The sequence below is a fragment of the Diadema setosum genome, chromosome 10 (genome assembly GCF_964275005.1).
Source record: "Diadema setosum chromosome 10, eeDiaSeto1, whole genome shotgun sequence".
Taxonomy (NCBI): Eukaryota; Metazoa; Echinodermata; class Echinoidea; order Diadematoida; family Diadematidae; genus Diadema; species Diadema setosum.
This window is the reverse complement of record NC_092694.1, coordinates 14,420,630-14,444,866: the sequence shown is the minus strand read 5'-3', so window position 1 is coordinate 14,444,866 and position 24,237 is coordinate 14,420,630. Positions and strand designations below refer to the sequence as shown.

General features: G+C 40.3%; 1 protein-coding gene across 1 annotated transcript; it reads left to right on the top strand.

The window, feature by feature from the left end:
- Positions 1-1,027: 1,027 nt before the first annotated feature.
- On the top strand, positions 1,028-23,322 carry LOC140233780 (uncharacterized). Its single transcript, XM_072313874.1, has 6 exons — positions 1,028-1,061; positions 2,450-2,721; positions 11,234-11,336; positions 17,087-17,182; positions 21,034-21,142; positions 22,520-23,322. Exons 1-6 carry the CDS (start codon positions 1,028-1,030, stop codon positions 23,040-23,042), a joined length of 1,137 nt encoding a protein of 378 aa, XP_072169975.1. The 3' UTR covers positions 23,043-23,322.
- Positions 23,323-24,237: the final 915 nt, after the last annotated feature.

Sequence of the window (24,237 nt, the reverse complement as noted above, 5' to 3'; positions counted from 1 at the left end):
TTTGCAAGCCTTTCCCATTATGTTTTGAAAGGCATCATGACAAAAACCAACTTTGATAATAACTTCAAGAATTTGACACGAAGGATATAGACGTTAACAATAACTTGGTTAGATAAAGCATTTTTGAAAGCGTTATAAAAAAGCAAAATTAAAATTATTTAAAGAGACTCTCAGTGTAAGGTATAATGATAGGGAGGGAAGAAATGTAGGGCCTAAATACCCGAACACAATATCTCACAATATCATTTAATTCAAACTTGCATCATGCATAGCCGCATTCACGCGTTCAAAATAGCAAAAATATCCCGCTATAGTTGCCGGCGGTCAATAGATTGATAAATCTGTTGTCCTTGCACCTCACAGTGGTATGGTGCTCACACTGTTGTGGTGTGCGCCTTGAATGATGGGATATTAAATATTGAGTTTTATTTGGTCGAGCATTCACACCGTCACCGTGGGCAAATTAGTGCGCTAATTTAGAAATATGATCAAGTCATTTAGTTGGCTCTTTCCAGACCCGGGCTACCCAACCTGGTGCCCCCTTACCACTCCAATGTTCAATTTTCTGATTTCGAAAAATGTATTTGTGATTGAAAGCCGAATAAATAATAATAATAATAATAATAAAAATGTCTTGGGTTTAGCATTGATCGTATTAATTTGTAGGGTTTTTGTGTCCACACGTGCGAAAAACTGGAGCTTGCGATAGCGATGCAAATATCGAGATTTGTAACCCGCTAATTTGTGTACGTGGCAATCATACCTTTTCTTCTTTTTTTTTTCTCATTTTCTTTTTTTATTTTTTAGTGAGGGACAATGGTGATCATAAATTCTTGCAAAGAAGATAATGCTACCGGTGTACGGTAGGATAGGTGATGCTTGTCGTTGTAGTTGTTGGTAATATCGATATCATTTTTTTCAACATCTGCTCAAGACACGTTTAACGATTGTTACATTTTGAGCACATGTTGCAAATCGATACACCTGTCAACAAGAAAACAACCTTGTTTACGCGCAAGTATCAATCATGTCTGGGCAGCGGCTTGCCAAAGCCTTGCGAGGTTCCCAGGTTCCTGACAGTTGATACGCATGAGTCTTAATTCAACTAAACAGATAATCATCTTGTAGAACAGTCATCACGGAATAATAGACAAAAAAAAAAAAACAAATAAGGAAAACGAAGTCAACTAACATAAGTAAAAGCGAAAGAAAAACCCAAAAAGACAAATGACACAGTTCATACGTACAATCCTGGTGAATTAGATAGAAATAGAATATGAAATAAACATGAATACTGCATTACGTTCCTTTTCGAGCGGTGTATACATACTTTCATGGTTTAGACATGGCCTGAGTGCACCGCCGTATATACGCAGGGAAAAGGTCACTTTACAATAGCGTTTTCAAATTCATATTCTTTTCTTCTCAGATGATAACTATTCCGTCTATTTGCACACACCCAATGCAATGCAATGCAATATTCAAAATTCACCGTGTTTATAGGCAAGCGTTGGGCAAAGCTCTCTGTTGTTGAGTCGGAATTAGTCTCTTTCTTTTTTACTGGATAAAGGTATGCATGAAAAATTTTAATGAGTCGGTAAACTAGAGCCTCTACACTAAGGTGACCAAAATTACTTTGGTCGTCACCAACAATAGTGTTCATAAAATACACTGTATCAGGGTATTTACCCACTCCCCCCCCCCCCCAGCTAAATACTGGTTTAGTGATAAGGTTAGAGTAAAGATTAGGGTTAGGATTAGGTTCAGGATTAGGATTAGGGTTAAGATCAGGGGAAGAGTCTGGGGGTAAATGTCCAGGGGGTAATTGCCCTAGAACCATTTCTTTGTATAGAGGATGATTATAACTATGATCATATTACGTAACGTTTCTTCAAATTTTTGTTTCGTTCCTGAAAATGAACAATTTATTATGCTCCTTGGAGTTGCCTACTTTGAAAATTGTTGCTCCCTCCCGGGACCTGACGCACTGCGTTCGGCCTTGCCTGACAGTACTTTATTTGGACATTGGACCTATTTAGTGTTCTTTTCAAACTCATAGCAGGCCAATGTGGTATCATAGCATTGCGAAAACTGAACTCAATCTTTTGTTTCTTGATTCTGCTTAGCTCGTAGAGTATTTGCTCTTTTGCATGTCAACGGACATTTCTTGAGTTTACATCTCACTGATTATGTGTTTCCTGCTGGCTATTACGTATGCACAATTATGTACCTGCATATTGTATCATGTCCATGAATATAACTGTATATACATAATTTATAACGGTTTATGTTATAATTATATCATTGCATCTGCATATGTTTTATGCATAAATGTAAGTGTAATATGATGTAATATCAATGCAGGGTTCGGTTTAAAATTTCTTTATTTACGAAATAACACAAACGATCTGCAACTAAAGTTTATTTTGTCTCCTTTATGGCAAAATAGAAACGTACGTCTGTGCTTGTAGAGACGATCGAGAGCAGTTGACACGGGGTTCGACGGCCCGATTCAAGACGGGCATCTTCCCCGCCAGCGGCGAGTCGGTCGTAACCGTGTCTTTCTGGTACAGCATGCAGCGTCGGGATGGGGGCGAGTTGTCGGTCTTTCTGCAGAACCATGGGTCGACGAAGGATCGGCGACTGGTGTTCAGTCGCGTGGACGAGCCAGAGGAGTGGACCAAAGTCAACTTCAACGAGTCTGTGTCGGAGCCATTCCAGGTGAGCAGATTGCAATGTAAACTACACACTTACGTCATTAGATTGGCGAATGTCAAGTGCGCATGCGCTCTTCATTCGCATATTCCTCTTTGGAAGTAGTAGGCATACGATTTGATTTGATCTGATTTGATAAATGCAATTGAAAGAAATCCGATGAATATCTGTGTGCAGGATCCGATTCAACATGTTGATTTTATTAATCGGTATCCTCATCTAAGTTGGGTCACTTCACACTTGGCGAGGGAATCCGTCCAACGCATAAAGCTTCAAAAATACGTCAGTTGCGGTGTACCGGGTTAACAGGTGACGGATACATCCACTTTTGCCGAGATGTGGCTGTGACGGAGAGGATTCGTTACGTAATTATTAGCGAGCTAGTTTGAAAACCAGTGTCCAGTTTATTTTCTGAAATAATTAATGATCTTTCTTTTTCTTGTTACAACCACAGGGGGATTGATTTAGAAGGATCACTTCGCTTAAGCATGTTAAGTGCCACAAGAATTCAGCAAAAGCTGAAAGATCAGTGCAATATTTGAGGAAAATCGGACGATAAGTTTGAAAGTTTCACAAATGCTCACGTTTTGAATTAATCTTACGTGCTATCTTCACCAGATGGCAACTTCTCGTCAAATTTGTTGTGTCAATTAATAGGCCTCCATTCTAGGATAATGGAAGTGGGAGGGGTCTACCTACCCCCCCCCCCAAAAAAAAACAACAAAAAACAAAAACAAACAAACAAACAAACAAAGAGAAAAAACAACTGAGGGTTATTGTTGTTATCCGTGCACTTCCATATCAAAGCAAAAACTACCAGTGGTGTTTCAGATTTAAGGCAACGTGACAACACTATTCAGTGTGTAAAGAGAGGGGGAGAGAGAGGTGGTGGTGGTGGTGGGGAGGGGGGGGGGGGGCTTGGAGGTTGAGGTAGACTAACTGTGATTCACGATTACTGTTCTGCTCGTCCTCCAACCGCATTTTACGGAGATGCCAAGCACTCAATGTTGACATTCACATAACACACTGAGTGGCTATGGAAAATTAAGGAACATTAGCAACAAGCAAAACATCGTCGGCAGTGACAATGTAAACAAAGTGAAGCTCGTCTCTTCGAAACCGCTGGGGCGGCTCATGGCTTCACACACGTGCAGCTTTTCCCCGCGTTCACATTGTCCCCCGCGCCGCGGGGACAGCCTCAAGAGATCTTATCTTTTTTACGACTGACCGTTCACATTGGTATCTCATCTGTCCCCGAGCTGTGGGGGCAATTAGGGCTTGGGGCGAGCTCTGCCAGGCATAGCGCATGCGCACATTTGATGACCACAGCTGGACGCTATCAATTTCGCCCCAAGGTCACTCTCCCCTCCAAATCTTGTCCCCGTACCCGACTTGATTCGCGGGGACGAGGGGACAAGTCCCAGCGAGCGTTCACATTATGGTTTTGGAGGAGAAAGTCCCACAGCTCGGGACTTTCCCCGCGGCGCGGGGGACAATGTGAACGCAGTGAATGGATCAAGGCGAGTTCGTACTGTGGTAACTGCCTCTGATTCACGCAGGCAAGTTCCCGGATTCGATATACTTGCAGGGACCTACCCGCAGAAACGTTTTTTTTTCTCTAGGAGTCATCTTGTCTGCTTGGTCCTTTATTTCTGCCAAGAGTCAACGCATTATGCATGAATGCTATCTCTCTTAAAAGCATTATTTACCATTTGGAGATGGAACAAAAACCCAGCTTTAGTGCTTCAAAGTAGTTCTAAAATTCGAGTTAGGGATAGGAACAACCGATGTAAATACTTTAATCATCATAGTCAATGTTAAGTATTGTTAAAGGTACAAAATGTTAACAATAGTTATAATAAAATTGTTTCTAGACTAATCGTCTACAGTTATTGTTTAGTGAAAAAAGGGAGTAATTATCTCCTTATATCTTAGGCTTTATTGCAAAATTTTATATGGTAGGGTGTTTTGTGATACAACTGACCTACACAATATGCATCAAGTGTTTTTTTAATCACTAGCAGCTCCCAGTGGTTAACACGGTATGGTCACAGATGGAAGCCCAACTCATTCACGTGATGAGTATTATGAAATTCTGGAGCAATTCTGAAGTTGAGGAGCAGGGTAAAACCTCTCCAAGGATGTTTTACTGGCGAAGCAGGAGCATCCCGGAGAGAGGCGTCTGCAGCCAACCTTCCGAGACGAACTGTGGGAAGGGCGTTGTTCACCTAACGCAGAGCACGTCTCTTTTAATTGGAATGCGCATATTCATGCATGGTATTTGATAGAGGACATCCTCTTTTATCATCAAGTCTTTGTTAGATATCGGCGAAATGCAATGAAAGCTTAGATTTTCCCACCCGGTGATTAGAAACAGGTCACGAGTAGACCCTAATGTATAGGCCTATAGATGTTGGTGCTGAAGAGTGAAGTTATTAACTGCAGAAGATTTAGGGTGCAAAATACGAATATCCTCCCATTGTTGACGGCGCTCTACATAGTGTCTTCCATGGACCTTTTTTTTCTTTAAAAACATTGATTTAAAGTTTGAAAAACTAAAAATCAGAGATATACCTGACTGAATAAATATGCATACTTACACATATTGATATGATAATTATAATGATATACATAAGGTATAAAGATTATGCTTTTGAAGTTGATATACTTGCATTCCCAATCGGAGGACCCGAGTTCGATTCCCGCCCAGTGCTTACGCCTTTAGACAAGATGTTTTTACCCACCATGTCCCTCTCGACCCAGGTGTATAAATGGGTACCTGGTAACGCTAGGGTAATAATAATAGCAGGGCCTTCTGGTAGAGCAGTGGCAGCACTGAAGAGGCTACCCTGGATAAGGAAGACCTTATTATTATTATTATTATTATCATTGTTATTATTATTATTATTATTATTATTATTATTATTATTATTATTGTTATTATTATTATCATTATTACTACCATTATTATTATTATTATCATTATTGTCATTATCATTATTATTATTATTATTATTATTATTATTATTATTATTATTATTATTATCAACATTATCATTATCATTGCATTATAATTTAATCTCCTTAGTTGGAGCGAGAGTGGGAGCAGTAATAGTCCCACGTATAGTGATTACTGCGGTAGTGACGTCAATCATTAATCCGTGAGCACGGAGTAGAGAGTCCCTTTAAAATTTTCTTTACCTATTTACATCTTAACACAAGTATACCACACACACACACACGGGTATTGTAGCTTAAATTAAATCTGCGGAACAACGACGAACAATTGGCTGTATTTCATTTTCTCTTTAAGCAAAGCCTCAATCGTGATTCCAAATGTTTGTTGCCTGCCAGAAAGTGTGAAACGAGATGCCTCTTTACTTTGTTTGCTAGGATTCAAACATATCGTTCTGTTCTAGTTTTTCTGACCTTGAGAGCTATAGTATGCGCTTTTGAGGATAAGAGACTAAATACTAGAGCACTGATGATCATTAAGGTTATTATAAATCAGCTGCTGTATAATAGTCAAGTAGATGAGAAGTCATAGTTACAACTTACGTCATCATGACGCATTGAATGAGTATATAGATAATTTAATTTGCAATTCACAACGATAAATTTCGTGTTGGCAATGTCAACAACGTTTACTCAGTCATGCTTCAACGTTGGTGGTCCTTTTCTATAAAGAACATTTTTAAATCACTTTCTGTGATATTGACCTTCCTCCAGAGTGCGTCCATAGCGAGCTTCAAGGCCGTGTCACACCTTTCCGGGTAAGCTACGCGGGCTTGCTGCGATTAGGGATTTCCAGCACGCAGGAGAATTTCCTGCGGGCGGACAAGAATGTTTGCGAGTTTCGCACTTATGTCTTACCTGCTAGACGCGTGCTACTTACCTTCTACTTGCGTGTATTCCGTGTGACCTGCGTAAGAGCTTTGAAACCGATCCGTTTTCTGTTACGAGCGACTTACGGGTACTGTAAAGTACCTGCGTTGGAGTTGCCTGCGACATGCTTCCGGTAAGGGTCTCCTACTGGTGTTATGCGTGTACCTCTGCTCTGCGGGCAAACCCCCGCGACTCACGAGGAACAAGTTTTTAGCATGCCCAACGCCTTGTCATACGGTATCTTGGGAAGTTTTGCGGCTTGACTTGCGAGGAAACAAATTTGCTACCCGGAACTCTCCGCAGTTGGCCCACACCTGACAGTAGCACGTATCTCACCAGTAGTTGCCCGGAGGTGCGCACTCAAGTCCGATTTCCCCTCAGCAAAGCTTTGAGCATGACCAAAACTTTTTCCGGGTGAGGCGCGGGGATTGCCCCTCAGAGGCCCACGCAGAATACCAATAGGATGACCGTAGCTGCCGCAAGTCACAAGCAGTTGACCCGCTTGAAGTACGTAGCTATGCATCTATGCATGCAAGATAATGGCATTCTGTGGGAGTTCTGCCATATTAAATTCCATCAGAGGGATTCCTTCACCAAATTGTCAGCCCTCGCTCGCCACAAATGCGCCTGACACGCAGGTCACATGGAATGCACGTATAACTTATAGAACGTACGTAGCTCGGATCCAGCATGTAGGACGCATGCGAAAATCGCCCAAATCCTTGTCAGCCCGCAAAAAGCTGTCTTGCGTGCTGGAAAATCCCCATACGAAACAAGCCCGCGCAGCTTGCCCGGAAAGGTGTGACAGGGCCTTTATTTTTTTATTTTGGCTGCGGGTGAATAGGACCTGAAAGCGCAACTACGGAGATACGTGCTAGTTACTGTCATATGCGGCTCATCTGCGGGGAAAATTGTTCTTCGCAAGTCGCACGCAAGGCTTGCTCGGAAAGGTGTGACACGGCCTTTAGATCTACAACGCGAACGCTTTTACGACGCCAGTATCAATTTTAATTGATTAACAATTTTAACAGACGGACTCACAGAAGAACAGCCATTGGCTGAAGTGAGTGACCCGTGGTGAAATAAAATAAACTCAAACTCAAACTCAAACAGCTGCCCCGCAGCGGCGCATGTGCAGGACATCATTTTCAGCCTAATAGCGTCGTCTCTAGCGTTTGCGTCGCAGATCTAAAGCTCGTCGTTTAGATTTTGTAGGCGGACGCTCATTGCCCTAAGTATAGCCAGTAGCTACTAGTTTTCATTCAACCCAGTATGCTATGCTCCTGGCTAAGTATGGTTAATCCTCACGCCATTTTGTCGCTATTTTCACTTTCATTAGAAAACAGCGCAGAACTCTTGTAATTGAATACCTTGATGATTAGCCCACGAGACGACGGATACAAAAGTTTTAGCTGTATACTGGTGTTTGCTCCGGCGGTCAGTGAGTCGTTGTAAAAGATCGCGATGGGCGATACTATAATACGGGGAGCTAGGGATTGTCCACTAATGACTGACCTTGTCCAGTGTCGTCTGTGACTAAAAAATCTATTTCTGCCCTACGAAATTAGTAAGATGCCTTCAGTGGACAATTGTTTGGATTTCTCACTTTATGACACATCGGAATAGAACCGTGGAAACAGGAAATAGCTCGGCTCGAGAGAGAGGGAGGGATGCGATGTTGAAAATGTAGAAGAGTCTGAGGGGGGGGGGGGAAACGATTATTGTATAGGTCCCTCGACACATTTGCTCAACCTCTTTTTGCTCTTGCCTTGCAATGAGATTTCGTGGTTTTTTGTTTTTTTTTTTGTACAATCATGCCTTCATCATTGTATCAAGGGTTCATTATTTATTTAAAAAATATGTTATATATATTAAATATATTAAAAAAAAAGTTTTATACACATGTGAGACCAAAGTCATCATTTTTAATGGGCATTTTCATTTTCTGCAAATTTTATGTCAACGACATCCAAAACATTCAAATTCTAGACTTAACTATTGCAAAAAGGGGAGATGTTTCCGTCATTTCACGCGCTTTATATGCCTAACAAAACATATGAGATTTTCCTGGGCATAATAAAAACAATACCAACTGGACCTTAAATAATTGACTTACAGAGACACTTTCAAGTCACATCTAGGTGATAAACCACCAGGCATTTGTCTGACAGTAAGTCCTTATCGCGGTGTCTTCGTTGCTGTTTTCTTTTCACGATCATGGTGCGCTCATATCCAATCAATTGCCTTCGTAGACATGAAAATATTCGAAAATTTAGATGTTGACAAAGCAGCTCAAACGCTCGAGTGTTACTTTCATGTCTTTTTCCAACTAAGACTGTGATTCAGATCAATACAAGATGAACTGTTAGTATGGATAGTGCGGACGATTGTGAGGATAATTTCCGTCACTCTTTCTTTAAGGCTGATCGGATATCTTAAATTTCAGAAAATGACGAGTAGCACACTGATGGTCAAAAACAGACAAACACTTTGCATCATTACCAGTCGAGTTCATTTCATTCATTTTTTTCATTTCATTTATTTCATTTCCAACAACATTTTGATACACAAAATAACACAATCATCAATGCAATGTAGTAACAAAGAAAAAAGTTCTCTTCTTATATGACACGTATACTGACAGTTCGCAAGATACACAGAGATACAATCTTTAGTATCCCAGTCTGGTGGCCCAGATCTGGTTTGGACTATCTGCTATTTAAAGCGCGCAAAATGTAATAATGATCCACCCGAAGATGTTGTCTTCTGACACTAAATTTGGCTTCGTCATATGAGGAGGGTTTTCTTCTCCCCCCCCCCCCACCCCTCCGCCAAATTGTCCGCCATGTCAGCTCCTGTTCTCTAGCTAGGCTGAGGTATAGATTTAAGACTTTCCTACAGAAATATAGTACATAAAGCCCAAATATGCTGTGCATGATATTTCAATTTATTTTCCTTAGAGTAAGTAACATTTTTTTTTCCCTTTGGAACGAATTGAGAGAGTTATTTTTTTTTTCCGAAAGGATTTTACTTTCGCAATCCTTATTGATCCTTAAAAACCCGATAAGGTGTCTGAAAATTTAATTCCTTCCCCAGATCCCACTGGTGCATTGCGGATTTTGAGAAAAACAAACAAACAAACAAACAAACAAACAAAGAAACAGACAGACAAACAATCGCGATATATCATTTAACATTGGAATACCAAAATGAAAATTGAATGAGGCCTGCTGGAACATTGTTTATATCAGATATGGATATGATAAATTCAGATAAATCGAGAATGGTTAAAGCGTTGTCATGTATGTACGAGATCAATCAAATGAAATTGATTGGATTGATCTTTCAATATATATATTTTTTGGTAATGTGTGAAATGTATCTAATTTCTCAATTTCACCTCGTGATGTGACACAAAGAGACACACGAGCATCAGCGGCGAATCATTCATTGTGCTCAAAGTATGAATTTCCTGTTTTTCTATGTCTGAATCCAATATCTACCGCAAGGAATTCTCTGTCCTTTCGAAAAACAAGTTTCTATGCCTTCCACATTCGGCGTCTCCCCTCCAGTTGGTACAAGATCATGTTCTAGAAAGAGAGGGAGAGAAGGAGAGAGAGGGGGGGGGGGTGGAGTGAGACTATACCTTGAAAAATAGTTATTATTTTAATGCAAACTAGTCACATCAGAAAATCGCCAAAGAAGTCGGTTTTGGCATGTAAATCATGTTGGCCTGCGCTGAGAAGTTCAAAGTCGACACCACCAAGCTGTTGCTCCTTTGTAGAGGTGAAAATTCTCACTTTGTTGGCTTCTTTGCCTCTAAATTCGGCTGTTTAAAGGGGGAGTTCCCCCCCCCTACAAAAAATATGGAATCGACATATGCTGAGAGAGTAGTGACAAACAACACATTTTTTTTTAATTAATGTCTGTTCGAAATTACTACGCTACTTCTTTTTTTTTTTAAGTTAGCATTATTCCATGTTTCGACCTCTCTATATTGAAACGAGAAGCCACGGTAGTGTAAATATATTTAAAAAACATCAAACGAATTGTACAAAAAAACCCCACCAAATTCTCCAAGATACATAAAGAGCGTTTGTCCTAACAGCTCCTCTAGAAAGAAAACCAAAAAGTATTTGATTGAACGTATCTCAGAAAGATGTCGGGAAAGTGGATGTTCATAAGATAAATAATTTTTCACACTGGAAAAGATACATTCAAACTTTGCATAACATCGTAGCACACTTCTTATCAAGAAAAAATGAAGGCTTGCTTGAGATCTCTTGGAAGTTAGGAGAAATGTATTAAATGTATTGTCAGATGAAACATAATGTAGGTAAAAAAAAAAAGAGAAAAGAAATATAAATGAAGAGAAAGGGAAGGAACGGTTGTAATATCGAGTTTATAACAATGATATTGATGGTAAATGGAGAAGGGATTGGGTCCACAATGATAACATAATCATTATAAACCTTTGCATATTTATGGAGAGGAGGTAAGAGCCATAGACCTACGCAAAAGACGAGTTTAAATTAGATGTCGCACCTCAATTATCTAATTACCCGTATGCGACAGGCTCATGTATTTTCCCCCTTTCTCTATTTTTCCCCTCTCTGTTTGATCTCCGTTCCAGTTTATATTCGAAGCCAAACTCGGAGGCGCTCCGCGCAGTGGCGTTGCCCTTAGCAACCTGAGCTTCACGGTGTACAGTCCGAAGAAACTCACAGGTAAGTCACGTGACACGAGATTTTTTTCGTAAATGATTTTTCTCCCTCCGTATAAACAAGCGATAGACAATATTGTCGGATGAATAGGCCCATTACAGGGACAAATCTTGACCTTTACAGAAACCGGCACACGGATACAACTACGCTTTTCATATCAAATAAAACAACTCCGAACAATTACTGCAAGTAAGAGGTACTTTGCTGAAAATATAAAAGAATGAGGTAGAAAATCCAGAATTAGGGTAAAGACCAAAATGATAACTACCTTCATCTCTGCCAACCCCCTCCAAAAAAAAAATATAAAGGAAAACGTGACCCCGCGTTCAAATTTTAATTGACTAAGAACAAAACGATCAAACAAACAAATCAGTAAACGTGTCATTTGAAGTCTGGAAGTAAATTGAGAGAGGTATACAAATTTGGAATTCAATAGATTTTCACGAAGTAGTATTCCTAGGCACAGTCACATTAAAGGACATGTGCAATGCAAATTCATGTTATCTGCTGTTGATTAATAGAACCCTCATCTTCATTTATGTGGCCAAAAGAATATTTTAATTTGTGTCATACATATCTTAAAATAGTTTTCTCTTGTTATATTGTTTCATCATCTGGTATCTTTTTATTCATGATTATGATTAACAAAGATGTAAGAATGCGCACCTCCTGTAAAATGAACACAATTACAGGTTTCCGTACAATGCCTTTTTTTTAATCATGCATAGTAACATGGAAATATGCCAGTTATGCTCAGTCCATGGTAACGTGTATAATTGTCTTTTATTGATCATATTAGTAGATTGACAGATGACGTCATCGGCAGAATCTTGGTCTGGAAATTATATAGTTTGTTGTTTTGTTATGTCTTTTTTTGTGGGCGGATCAAAGTAATCAGAAGGACAATAGCAGAAAATCATTATGAAACAAACATACATATGGCACATATCTAGCTATTCTTTTAGGCATATAATTTAGCTATTCTTTTAAAGTGCTGACCATGATATCATATAACTTAGCATAAGTAAACAACATGCCTTTGTATTGCATACGGGGATGATGTCATCGCCACAAAATAGTGCCATTGATTGACCTGTGCATAAAATCTTACGGTGTTGTTTGTTTCAATTCAAGAACAGTTTGAAGTAAAGGATGTAACATCATGCGCTTGATTCATGTCAGAAGACGCTTGTAAAGATATATGTGCAAGAGACTTATGTAGACCACGACAGTGTACTGTGCATAAACCATGTTCGGGGGGAAAAACGTAAACGTCCATGAACTACTTCTTATTTCTTGCATACCTGGCAACGCCTGGTATCTTGAAGCTGTCTTAGTTCTGTATATTATGATTGATTTTGCTGTATTCAAGTAAGCTAATCTGAACATGAAAATCCAACTTTCTTATTTCTTCGGGCTAATTTTCAAAGATTTTCAACGCCATTCTCTATCATTGATTTAACTGTATTCATTGATATTTTTACTAAAGTGTAAAACATGGGTTCTAGGAATATCTTTAAGACAAGTACAAAGCTGGTTAGATAACACATAGTACAGTACCTGAACATACATGGGTTATTTTTTTTTTCGAGAGCAGAATATGGTTCAGGAGGGTATCTCGTGTTCATCCTCCTTTCGGTTCCGCTCCTCAATATCCGGCCCGTAAATTGGATCTGGGTTGCGTCGCTTCCTCCATCCCATACCGCGTTATTAATTAGCGGTTTCTTTGCCTTTGGCGGTCGTACAACTTATGACTGCCGGCATTCGTGATGTGAGAGAAGTCAGATGTATCAAGTAGTGCCAAGTGTATACAGTAGATGGCGATACAGGCTGGTACATGTCGGTGTATGTGTGTGTGTGCGCGCGCGCGAGCGAGCTCAGTGACTAAGGGCTTGTTTCATGAAGATTGATCGTAAGATTGATCTTACGATTGATGCGCTTTAAAAAAGTTACGCTCGATATGCTGTTAGATATGTGATTTAAATCAAGCGCTCAGTATCTTAATGAAAGCTTACACTCGATTCGCTGAGTTAACAGACTCTTGGTCAGTTTGCGTGTCATTATATTTTTTTTTTCGATTCGGAGACAAACAATTAAAAAAAAAATCATGGATTGAATTTTGAGAGTGTGGAATTTATTCATAATGATTTCGCGACTATTAAACCCACTTGGAAAATGGCATTCAAATCAGGGCAAACAATGGAACAATGAATGATAATATACCTTTTATTGAAAAACAAAACATAATGACACAAAACAAAGAACGAACAAAATAAGCAAAGAACCATTCTCATACATCCTGTATTCACAAAGTTTGGCTCCAGACTTTGCCCGTACTAAAAACAGCTGCAGTCGTCAGCTCACCTCTTCCAACACAACTCTAAGCCAGTAACTCCGGTCGGATTTGTCAGGTATTACCAGCAACGACGTCACCAGACAGAGGAGTAAGGTGTCTGGTAGAATTAAATTTCTGACCTTATTCTTCGCTTCCTCTCCCGCTAGATGCCTGTGCCAAATTTGTAGAATTGAATATCATCGCTTGCTGGTTTTTAGAGTGAGGTATAGCTTCGCAAAGCATTAGAAGCACGATCTCCCGAGGAAAAAAAAAATCTGAATCGTAACAAAAGCAAGCGGATTTGTCACACCACCACGTCACGTATAGTATAGAGAGGGTGAACCTTTTCTCGCTCAAAATTTGAAGTTGTCACCAGGGAATGTTTGACAGCTTTCGGCTTTATGGCGACAGGAAGCCGGGCTGTGATTGAATAGAGTGTGAAGTATATACATACAAAACTGCACAGAACTAAACCTGTTGATATATATGCATATACCCCGGTGCAGGAAAGTTTAGGGGTTCCTGCATGTGGTGTATTATCAATTTAAATGGCGGACAGATTTCAAAGAATTCAAGAAACAAATTGAGAGCAATTTGAGTACACTTGAAGACTGTTTGTAACGTCTAAGCTAAATTTGTGATTATCATTATCATCATTATTTTTTTTAAGTACATGATACCCTGAATTCTACCAAGTATAAATTTCCAATCTCTCTCTCCCTCCCTCTCTCTCTCTCTCTCTCTCTCTCTCTCTCTCTCTCTCTCTCTCTCTTCATTCAAAACTAAGGATCTCTATATTTTCGGGTAACGCTTGCCCATATACCATGTTTATAGTGCATAGTATTATGGCCTCCCGCGATTTTCTACTTCAATACAATTGCAACATTGTAATTGGCCGATTTGGCACATACATACGTAAACATATGTCGCTTATTGAATCCAAAGTTTCAAGCATGAAAGTAGCTGTAAAATGATGAAACAAACACCAATGAACTTCGATTTTCTGACACAATTCCCCATTCCAGCGTGTCTATTCTGCATGGAATGGACACCGTCATAACGAAACAACTTTTGACTTTTGCCGCTTGAATTTTGCGACAGCCTAATATAGTTATACTTAACATTTCCTGTTTGAAGAAAAACGAAAAGACCATTTTTGAGATGCCTACGTGTGATTGTGTATACCAAACGTTCTGTTAATGTTATCGATACCGGGTACAATATTGTTAAAACTCGGCATTTCTGGCTATAGATGGGAGGTTTGCCGTTACTGACGAAGAATAATACTCTATGGCGCGATGTTGAGAGACAAGCGGGCGCGTGTTGAATTTGTAGAACAAGGTTTTGGCGCCATACTCGCTAGTTCATTGTCGTCAACGTTCTCCAACTTCATGATTTGAATAGACTCCATCTGTTGAAAGAAAAGAGAAAACACGTCTCGTGTGCAATGAACAGCAGTAAAAACGAAAACCCATCATTGTCATGATTGTATTCATGGACGCGTGGCGGTCTGGGTTGGATGAAATCCAGGAATCCCGATGTTAATAGAAAGGCGAGATAATCGGGAATGAACCCATCACCACCTGGGGAAATTGGCTGTAGGTGTTATCATCCTACCACCTTTAGATTAGCAACTCTGAAAGTCACTTCATAATCTTATATGGAGAAAGACTATTGCTTGGATTCTATAGATCTGCACACAATCACTAGAAATGTACAAATATTAAATCGGCCAACTTCAGAGAGAAACTGGAAAACAAACATCTATAGTTTGAAGACGTTGCGAAGAAAAGATATTTTTTTCTTCAAAATGTATGAAAGCGAAACAAACATGCTTATAATTATGAATTGTAATAGATTAAAACGGAAGATTTTCTTATCCATATTTTACATTCGAATCAATAACAAAGAATAGTAAAGACATTGGCGAAATATTCGCTGTGAATATGATAATGGCTCCCACACTTTGGTTCTTATGACTACCATGTATAGCTCCCCACTGCAACATTATTCCAATGATGTGCGTTTCGATTATTTTTGTATGTCAACGACAAAATGTTATTGTAACTCAGTTATGGTTGTGTTTTGTTCTCATGACCACAAAGTTGTTTGTTTGTTTGTTTGTTTGTTTGTTTGTTTGTTTATTTTCCATCTGAGAAGATGGCTGGATAGCCCATATTCAGCTACGTTAAAAGGATGATACAGTATTGGTTATTGGTGGAGATGAGAATTGGGCTTTTAACTTTTTGCGAGATAACAAGAAAACACTTACGAAATAGTGCAGAGCATACCATTTTAAGAGGAATTCAAAGTTTATTTGATGAAAATCAGGTTTGGCATTACTGAAACATCCAAAAAACAAAGTAAAACAAAGCGATTGTAAAAAATGTGGGTAACACACTTATTAGAATCGCTCTGTTTTTGATATCTCAGCCATTTCAAAACCAATTTTCATCAAATAAACGTTGAATTCCTCATGGAATTGCATGCTCTTTCATATTTCATAAGAGGTTTCTCTATTATCTCACCAAAAAATTTTAGAAACCTGAGATTAGGTCTCAACCAAACTATACGATCCCTTTAAGCTGGTCTTCCATGGGGTCCAGTTGGATGTGAGGTGGGATCACTTCACCGGGTTAAACACCCTGCTCTTTGCGATGAATGAATGAAGCGGGATCTTTTACGTGCATGAGTTGATACTCTCTCATATACGGGACCTCCTTATGTCCTATCCGAGGGACAGAGTGTTATGCCTCTTGCCAGAGGGGACGGTAAGTTTACACACAACATTGCTCAGTCCAGACTCGGGTTCGAACCGGGGCCCTTAGGATAGTGAAGCAGACGCGCTACCGACTGAGCCAACTCACCGCCCTGAAGTGAAAATTAATTCAGATCAAGCAATTAATGCAGCACGTAACCACAAACACGTGGTTTCTTGGACTTCATTATGTTAAATGGATTGTATAGTTGTTGTTGCTGGTTTTTGGTGTTTTTTCTTGGGGGGGGGGGGGTGAGATGGGGATTCAGGTTTTGATTTTATGCGAGACAATTAGGAAGCACTTCTATGATATAGTAACGAGCATACCATTCCAAGAGGAACTAAAAATTTGTTTGTTTGTTTGTTTGTGGGTGTTTTTTTTTTTTTGGATAAAAATCGCTTTTGAAATGGCTGACATGCTCAAAAACAAAATGGTCCTAATAAGAGATGGAACCCAAGTTTTATAATACCACTTTGTTTTGCTTTGTTTCTAGTAAAGTAGTAGTAGTAGTAGTAGTGTAGTAGTAATAGTAGTATATCGTAATTCTGTTGTCATCATCACTATCGCCAGCAGCTTCATTAGCTGTATTTTCATCATTATCTGAACTTGCTCTAGGAGAGATGAGTTGCTGAGATTTTGGCTAACACATCATTGTTCCCCTTCTTCAGGCGAGGAGATTGACGTGGTGGAGGAGTCGTCTACCCTGGCGGCCGAGGATGGTGGGAACATTCTGGAGGAGGCTACGGAGAACCCCGAGAAGATCTGTGAGTCCTTTGTTTTAATTTTATACCTCATCCTCACTTAGTTTGGGGGTATAAAGGATTCACTCTGAGGTCGAGTCGGGTCTGGTCGATGGGTCGGTCGGTTGGATAGTCGGTCGGTCGGTCGGTCGGTCGGTCGGTCGGTCGGTCGGTCGGTCGGTCGGTCGGTCGGTCGGCTTGTCGGTTGGTCGGTCGGTCACTCCGTCGCAAAATCTTGTGGATCAAACTACTCCCTCATGTTTTTAATGCAACAAAGGCATCAGTCATCGGAACGAAGCAAAATAAAATTTTAATTCATATGCACGGGTTCACTGAAGAGTTGGTGTTGTAGTATACAGACAAAACCATAATTATTACTGTTCTCGCTTTTACCATTATGCCAAGCAGGTGCATAGAAAATTTATTTCCAAATTCATCAAATTACCTATTACCGATTCATTTTTTTTTTAAACCCGTGTAGGTCCACCCCTTCTCGGTAGGGAGACACTTCACGCAATACGCTCGATTGGTGTCCATGAAGGGATGAAAATAGCTCGTCCTTATGTTGACAAAAAAGATCGTGTTAAAATTAGCCCATCGTGTTTGATCTTAATAAGTAATCTCGTTAACCTCTCGAGCGAAAGTGTTACACACGAGAAAGCGAAGAGAAAATAATCGGAGCCCCAAAATGTCCCCACCAACTTTTGCTCAGTTTGCTGAGGAGCAAATTCAGTAATACAATTGGAATATGGACAGTAGCCTAGATGTGTGACAACAGTCTATTAAAAAATCAGTAATCATGAAACTTTGCGTGAAGACATAATTGAAAGGTTATGATGATATGCATGAAAACCTTCATCATTTTCCTTTTCCCGGAGCATCGCAACTTTAAAGATTCGCTTGTCGCTGTGAAATGACATCCAAGAGACACGGACTTGGCATGTGTAAGGAAAGAAGAAACAGAATCTTATCCAATTTACGTGACCTCTGTGCAGCTTCGACACTGTTTGGCTCCATGCAGCAACTTGTGTGCTTGGAAACTTATCATACAACTCACAGATGTAAGAGCCGCACGCACGAAAAGGACTTCGGCGGAAATCTTTATAAAAACTAATTACACGTCTGTGTGCTGATACACGATGACAAGGCGTTGATGAAGATGCTCCTCGTTACACCCCTCTCCCCGCCCCTCTCCCCGCCCCTCTCCCCTTATTTTACCACAAGAAATCAATCTCTCACTTTAAAGGGATGGCATACTCTTGGTTGAGATGGGGAGTCGGGTTTAAACTTTTCGTGAGATAATTAGAAACCACTTATGTGAAATATTATAAGGAGTATACAAATCTAAGAAAAAATAAAAGTTTACATTTGATGAAAAATTGCTTTTGAAATGGTTGAGATATCCATAAACAAACCAAAACAAAGTGGTCCAAATAAAAGGTGGTTCCCTCCTTATAATAGGAAGTCTTTGTTTTTGGATATCTCGGGAATTTTAGAATCATTTTTTTTTTGTAAATCAAATATACTCTTAATTCCTCTTAGAATATTTTGTGCGCTCTTTGATATTTTATATCTAAGTGGTGTCTAATTATCTTCCGAAATGTTTAAACCTGAATCCCCATCTCAACCAAAACGATACACCTTTAATAAAAGAGCACATAATATCATATTCTACCACGTATGCCTCCCACATTGTGTCATTTCCCCCTGTTATTCAGACGACAAGGGGCCCCAATTCTTATGCTGTGATGAGCAAGAGATACTTGTCTTCACGTGATCCGCAATCAGAGATTAATTCACAGGCGAGTGTCTTGAGCTTTACAGCCACCTTTTGCAAAAGCCTTCCCCCCCCCCCCCCACCCCACCACCACCTGTCCGGCGAGCTATCTGCCAGGGGTGTTGCTTACGACACCTGCCACATTCAAGGTCGAACGAAATTCTGAGTACTGCTTTACTATCTGTCCCGGGAACAATACTGCCATTGAGTTGCAGCTGCAGGCGCCGCTGTTGAGGGCGATTGTCGAGAGCGAATGTCGACATCGTACGCGATTGAAGAAAATGCCGGCACGTTAAACAGTTTGATTCTCTCTGGCATATGTCTGGGCATGCTGGGAGCTGCAGGAAAAAATACTGCAATACCTTTTTTTCCCGTTTTCTTGCGAGTCATTGCGATGTTGAGAAAGCAGTTTATTCCTTTGACTTTTTTCTTTCTTTTTTGATAGACACTGACATTCTCTATTCAATCGTTTTCTACGAATTCAGCATAAGAATTCAGAAAAAAAAATCGATATATGATTTTTATATTGAGGTCTGTGACTTCATGATATCGCAACATTTAAAATGAACTATATAGGTGAAAGGAAAATGATTGACAGATCGACCCAATAATCGACCAAATAAGATCAGTGTTTCTATCATAAAAACGGGGTGTTTGTCTGCCTACGTTTAGGTTTTGTTATGGTCGAGGCTCATTACGACCTATACCACGTTGAACAACGACAACACCTCAAGCTGTACAAATTCCAGACTTTGACTATGCACATTTCATGTGGAACAAGCACCAAAACCCGAAAAGGGAAACTTGACAAATTCCCATTACGGTCGCAGTTTTAGTAAGAACTGATGACTTGATCGTTCTCTAGAAAGCACTTACAGGTTTAAGTATTATGGTACCCATAATCGCAGCACTTTTTTTTTTTCGTCAATCACTCCTTTGCAACAACGCATCTCGCGTTAGTGCCGAGGTAAATCCCTAGACCTGTACAAAACTTTACTAATTTGGGTTAAAATGCACAGTTTTCATCCCGAGGCACACTTTTGTTAATACATTCAGCACTCTCCAGTAAGCTACAGTAATTCCTGCAGCGATCCTCCTGCCCTATGGTTGTGTGCCTCCCTTCTTGGGTAGGGGTGTTTTCGATGGACTATTCGATATCAGGCTAATCCGAGCCGAAAATGCGACGTAGGGATCAGGGCGATTTAGCGCCGCCACCGGTGATCTAGGGTTTATTGCTTCTCATTAATGTTGCAAAAATGGTAACACGCGGCTCCCAATCCGTAGGCTGCCTGAAACTCTCCGGCATTACACAACTGCAACGAAAGGTTCTTAAAGCTTTCTTGTGATTTTGAGATTCGCAAGAAAACGTGAGCACGGTGCTATTTCATTCCAAATCTGCTGAGTCAAAATACAATCGTTCACTTATTTCATTTTTCTACGCCTTTTTTAAACGATGAGTTGCTATTTAAGGGTAACTAGTGGCAAAATAGTTAAGGCAGGAAATATGCATTGTAAGATAAGGTAAAAGATGGGAATATCACTGAAAAAGACTTCATGCGATTACACGTTCCGTTACCATTTAAACATTGATCTTTGTCGATATATGCCCCCTATTCAGCCAACGTCAATTTCGTGGCGCAGGAGGGCACTGTGTTGTCATGAGAAACAAATATGTAAACCTTTATACAGAGTATAAGATCTTTTAAGATTTCTGTATTTTCCACTCGCAAAAAATGTTGCTTTGAGCAGAATTGTATGCATTTTCTTTTAGCACACTATACGTACATTTACAGTAAATCCATTCTCATTGTCTCCAGGAAAGAACAGTTTTAGCAGCACCCTTAATTTGCTGTTCTTCTATAACTTTGTTTTCGCTTCATCAGGCATTGTATAATCAAACTTTCATGAAGGTATGATACATCATGCAAAGTCCGTGACTTTTTGACGTGTACATTTCGCCATCTTGTCAGACTACCACCAACATGATTTGCGTGAAGCAATAATGACGTTCAATCAATCAATCAATCAATGATGATTGCTACAAATTCTTGTCTCGTATCCTCCTGGGCCTTTCACCCTCCCCCCCCCCCCTCGGCAGATTCCCGCCCCACCCTGACGTTCCTGGTTGCCGTGGTCGCCAGCAGTCTACTGGTCGTGCTCATGCTCCTCTTCGCAGTGGTCGTCATCTGCCTCGTCCGAAAAATCAGGTGATGACAACGATTTTCATGTGACCTTAATGACCATCCAAGCTTTAAAGAAATACATGTAATCAACAACGAACAACGGATTTGAAATATGTCCGTAAAAGCCTTGCAAAATCCGTCTTCTTACTTTATGTATTATGAACGTCAACCTTGTAATCACCGTGGTATAAGACCAAGTTTGAGTGACAGCTGTGGAGCCATTCTATAGTGACTGCAGTTTTTAGAGAAGTTACCATACGGAGGGATATATCTCAATTTGACACAAGGAAGCAGAAGACACGACTTTTGTTCTCGTCATTTCCTCTTAAATCATTCTGCGACGTATGATATGAAATTTTTGTTAAGTAAACACAATGGAAATACACTCTAATCAATTAATGAATCAGTCATAAGCACATTGCTCCCTTCTGAGTTGATTGCATAATAATTATCTTTAATCTGCAAAGAAAAAAAAAATAGACGTACAACCTCTCCAAACTCGAGCCCCCAACACCCACATCTCTCTCTTTCTGTCTTTCTCTTGCTCTCTTCTTCATCCTAATACTTTGGATAGTAAGTGTATGGAATAGATGCAAAGGTTGGCAGCTTTTCGATTTCTGTCTTGTCTGATATTTTGTCTGATATCATACATGAATAATTAGACGGTCATCGAGATTATGACATCGACATTTTAACTTCACTATATCTAAATTTGTCCAAGCGACTCCGGTGTGAGATCTGTTTGCTGGAGAAGCCGATGATCTTCACGATTTCTTCTTGTTGTTGTTTTTTAATCACATTCCTTCAATAATCGCCTCGGAGTCAAAGAAGTCAACCTAGTCTGACTAGCGGTAATCTATAGATGGCGCTCTTCAGCTAACTCGCCAGGGTATAACATAGCTAGGACATGGGTCACAGTCAACATAATGAGAAACAGCGAGCAAGAGCAATGCAGGTTGAGCGCAAGAAGAATGTTCCCGCACCTGCGAAATCCACATCATGAAACATTTACTTGACATTGTACATCCACATTTTATGTGCCTTAGTATCATAGAATGTATTTTGCTAAGCTGCGCTTTGTTTTCCTAATATTTCAGAGATATGACAAGATATATTCCACAAATTACATGCGTTTCAAATTCGGTTTTCGTAAAAGCAGTGGGCTTAACGTTAACTGTGGAACATTCAGACAAAACTGTTTCGATGGAGCTATTAACTTACACACAACGTGCTATACTTATCATTCGAGATAATGTTGAAGTTTCACAATGTTGTACCATGATAATAGTGACCTAGCAGCGACCATTGTTTGTCTGGTTTTTTCTCTTATCTTTCACTGTTCTCACTCTAACATGCATTCCACTGTCTAACCGCTACCACCATTCTGTCTTCAACTTGCAGGGTACTAAGCTCCACTGCACATCCGTATGAGGAGATCTCGTCGACGAAGTCAGAGCGCGGCACGATGGAAGCCCCTCATCAGAAAGACGTCATGATCAATGACAATGGGTCGACGCTGCCTCGCTGGAAGCACGTTTCCTACTTGTCGGCACACGACAGCAACCGCTCCAGCATCTACGCCGAAATCACCGAAGCCGAGGAGCGGTCCCGCTTCCACCGCTCGGGCACGGCAACCACCGGCGACTCGTTCGTCACCGCCTACTCGCTCCAGCACATCATCGACCGGGCGGCGAACACCACCCCGACCAAGGCGCCGACGTCGAAGTCGACGGAAACCTCTCGTCGGCAGAGCGAGAGCGGGTGGGTGGACAATGTCATTTACGAGAGTGGGTTGGACATGCGCGAACTCACTTCGGAGAAAAGTGGACCGACCTACAGGAGGTTCACCGGTCCCGGCGCCGGGCTCGGCGGCATCTCCTTTGGAGGCTGGATGGAGGACTTGTCACGGTCGAGAACACTTTAACGTAGAAATCAGAGTCACAACATGAGAATGAACTGCGGCTGTGTCGGTGATGACTTGGACGCCATTTAACCTTTTTGTGCCTTGTGTGCCAATTGGCATAGAAAACCCCATAGATTTGTACACACTGTTCGGAGCCGCCGGCACTGAAATGGTTAAAGACGTTACTTACAGCACTGATTTCTCTTGGTGTCTCGTGAAGGACTGTTGACGGAGATGAGCTGCGTGTTACATCGGCTATCTCAATCACCGTGTGCAGATAGGAGGACACGACTATATTTATCCGAGCGTCGCTGTTTCGAAGAATTTATAAGACAACTTCGGGAAAGATTTAGCAACATGGAGGAAGAAAGGAAATTTATATAGAGTGAGGGAGAGAAAGAGAGAGAGAGAGAAAGAGAGAAAGAGAGAGAGCTACCAAGGAGGAGAGAGATGAACAGAGGGAGGGAGAGGATCCATAATATTCTTTTTCATCGTAATAAAACTATAGTGTTTATTTTAGCGGTATTGGATATAAAGTTAGTATCTACACCCTCTTCATCAAGCTCTTTATTTCAAAATGCGTGGCATATGAAAGTAGTAGTGAATTAGGAAAATTTCGAAAGAAAAGGAAGAAGAAAATGATCAGAAATGTTAAGGCCGACAAAAACAAAACAAAATAAAACAAAACAAAACAAAACAAAATATTGATGTTGTTGCTCTATGCATCGGTATACTTTAATTCTTCGTTTTGAATCCTGTCAACGTCGATGCTGGCATTTTGTTTGCCCAGTAATCTTATGGAACTAATGTGGCGATCATAGACGTTAAATGTTGTGTTGAATATAATCAAATTTGGGGTTTTTTTTCTCTCTCTCAAATGGATAATTTCACTATCAGGCGTCACTCCAGCAATATTTTCGTGAAATCAAATCAGTCGGCCTTTCTATGTCATAGAATGCCATGCGTCTGAATTGAAAATATACCTCCAGGCCTTCGCTGTGAAAAATGATCTCATGTATTTTATTAATGACTCTATTGTTGTATCCTTTGAGCAGCTACTCAGGGCATTTGTCTAGTCACCGTGAGAGGGAAGAGCAAACAAAGAAAAACAACAACAACAACAACAAACAAGCAAGCGTTGATTTATTAAACGGATAATAACTTTTTTTTTTTTTAGGACGGGCTGTACGATATTGTGATTACATATGACATTATT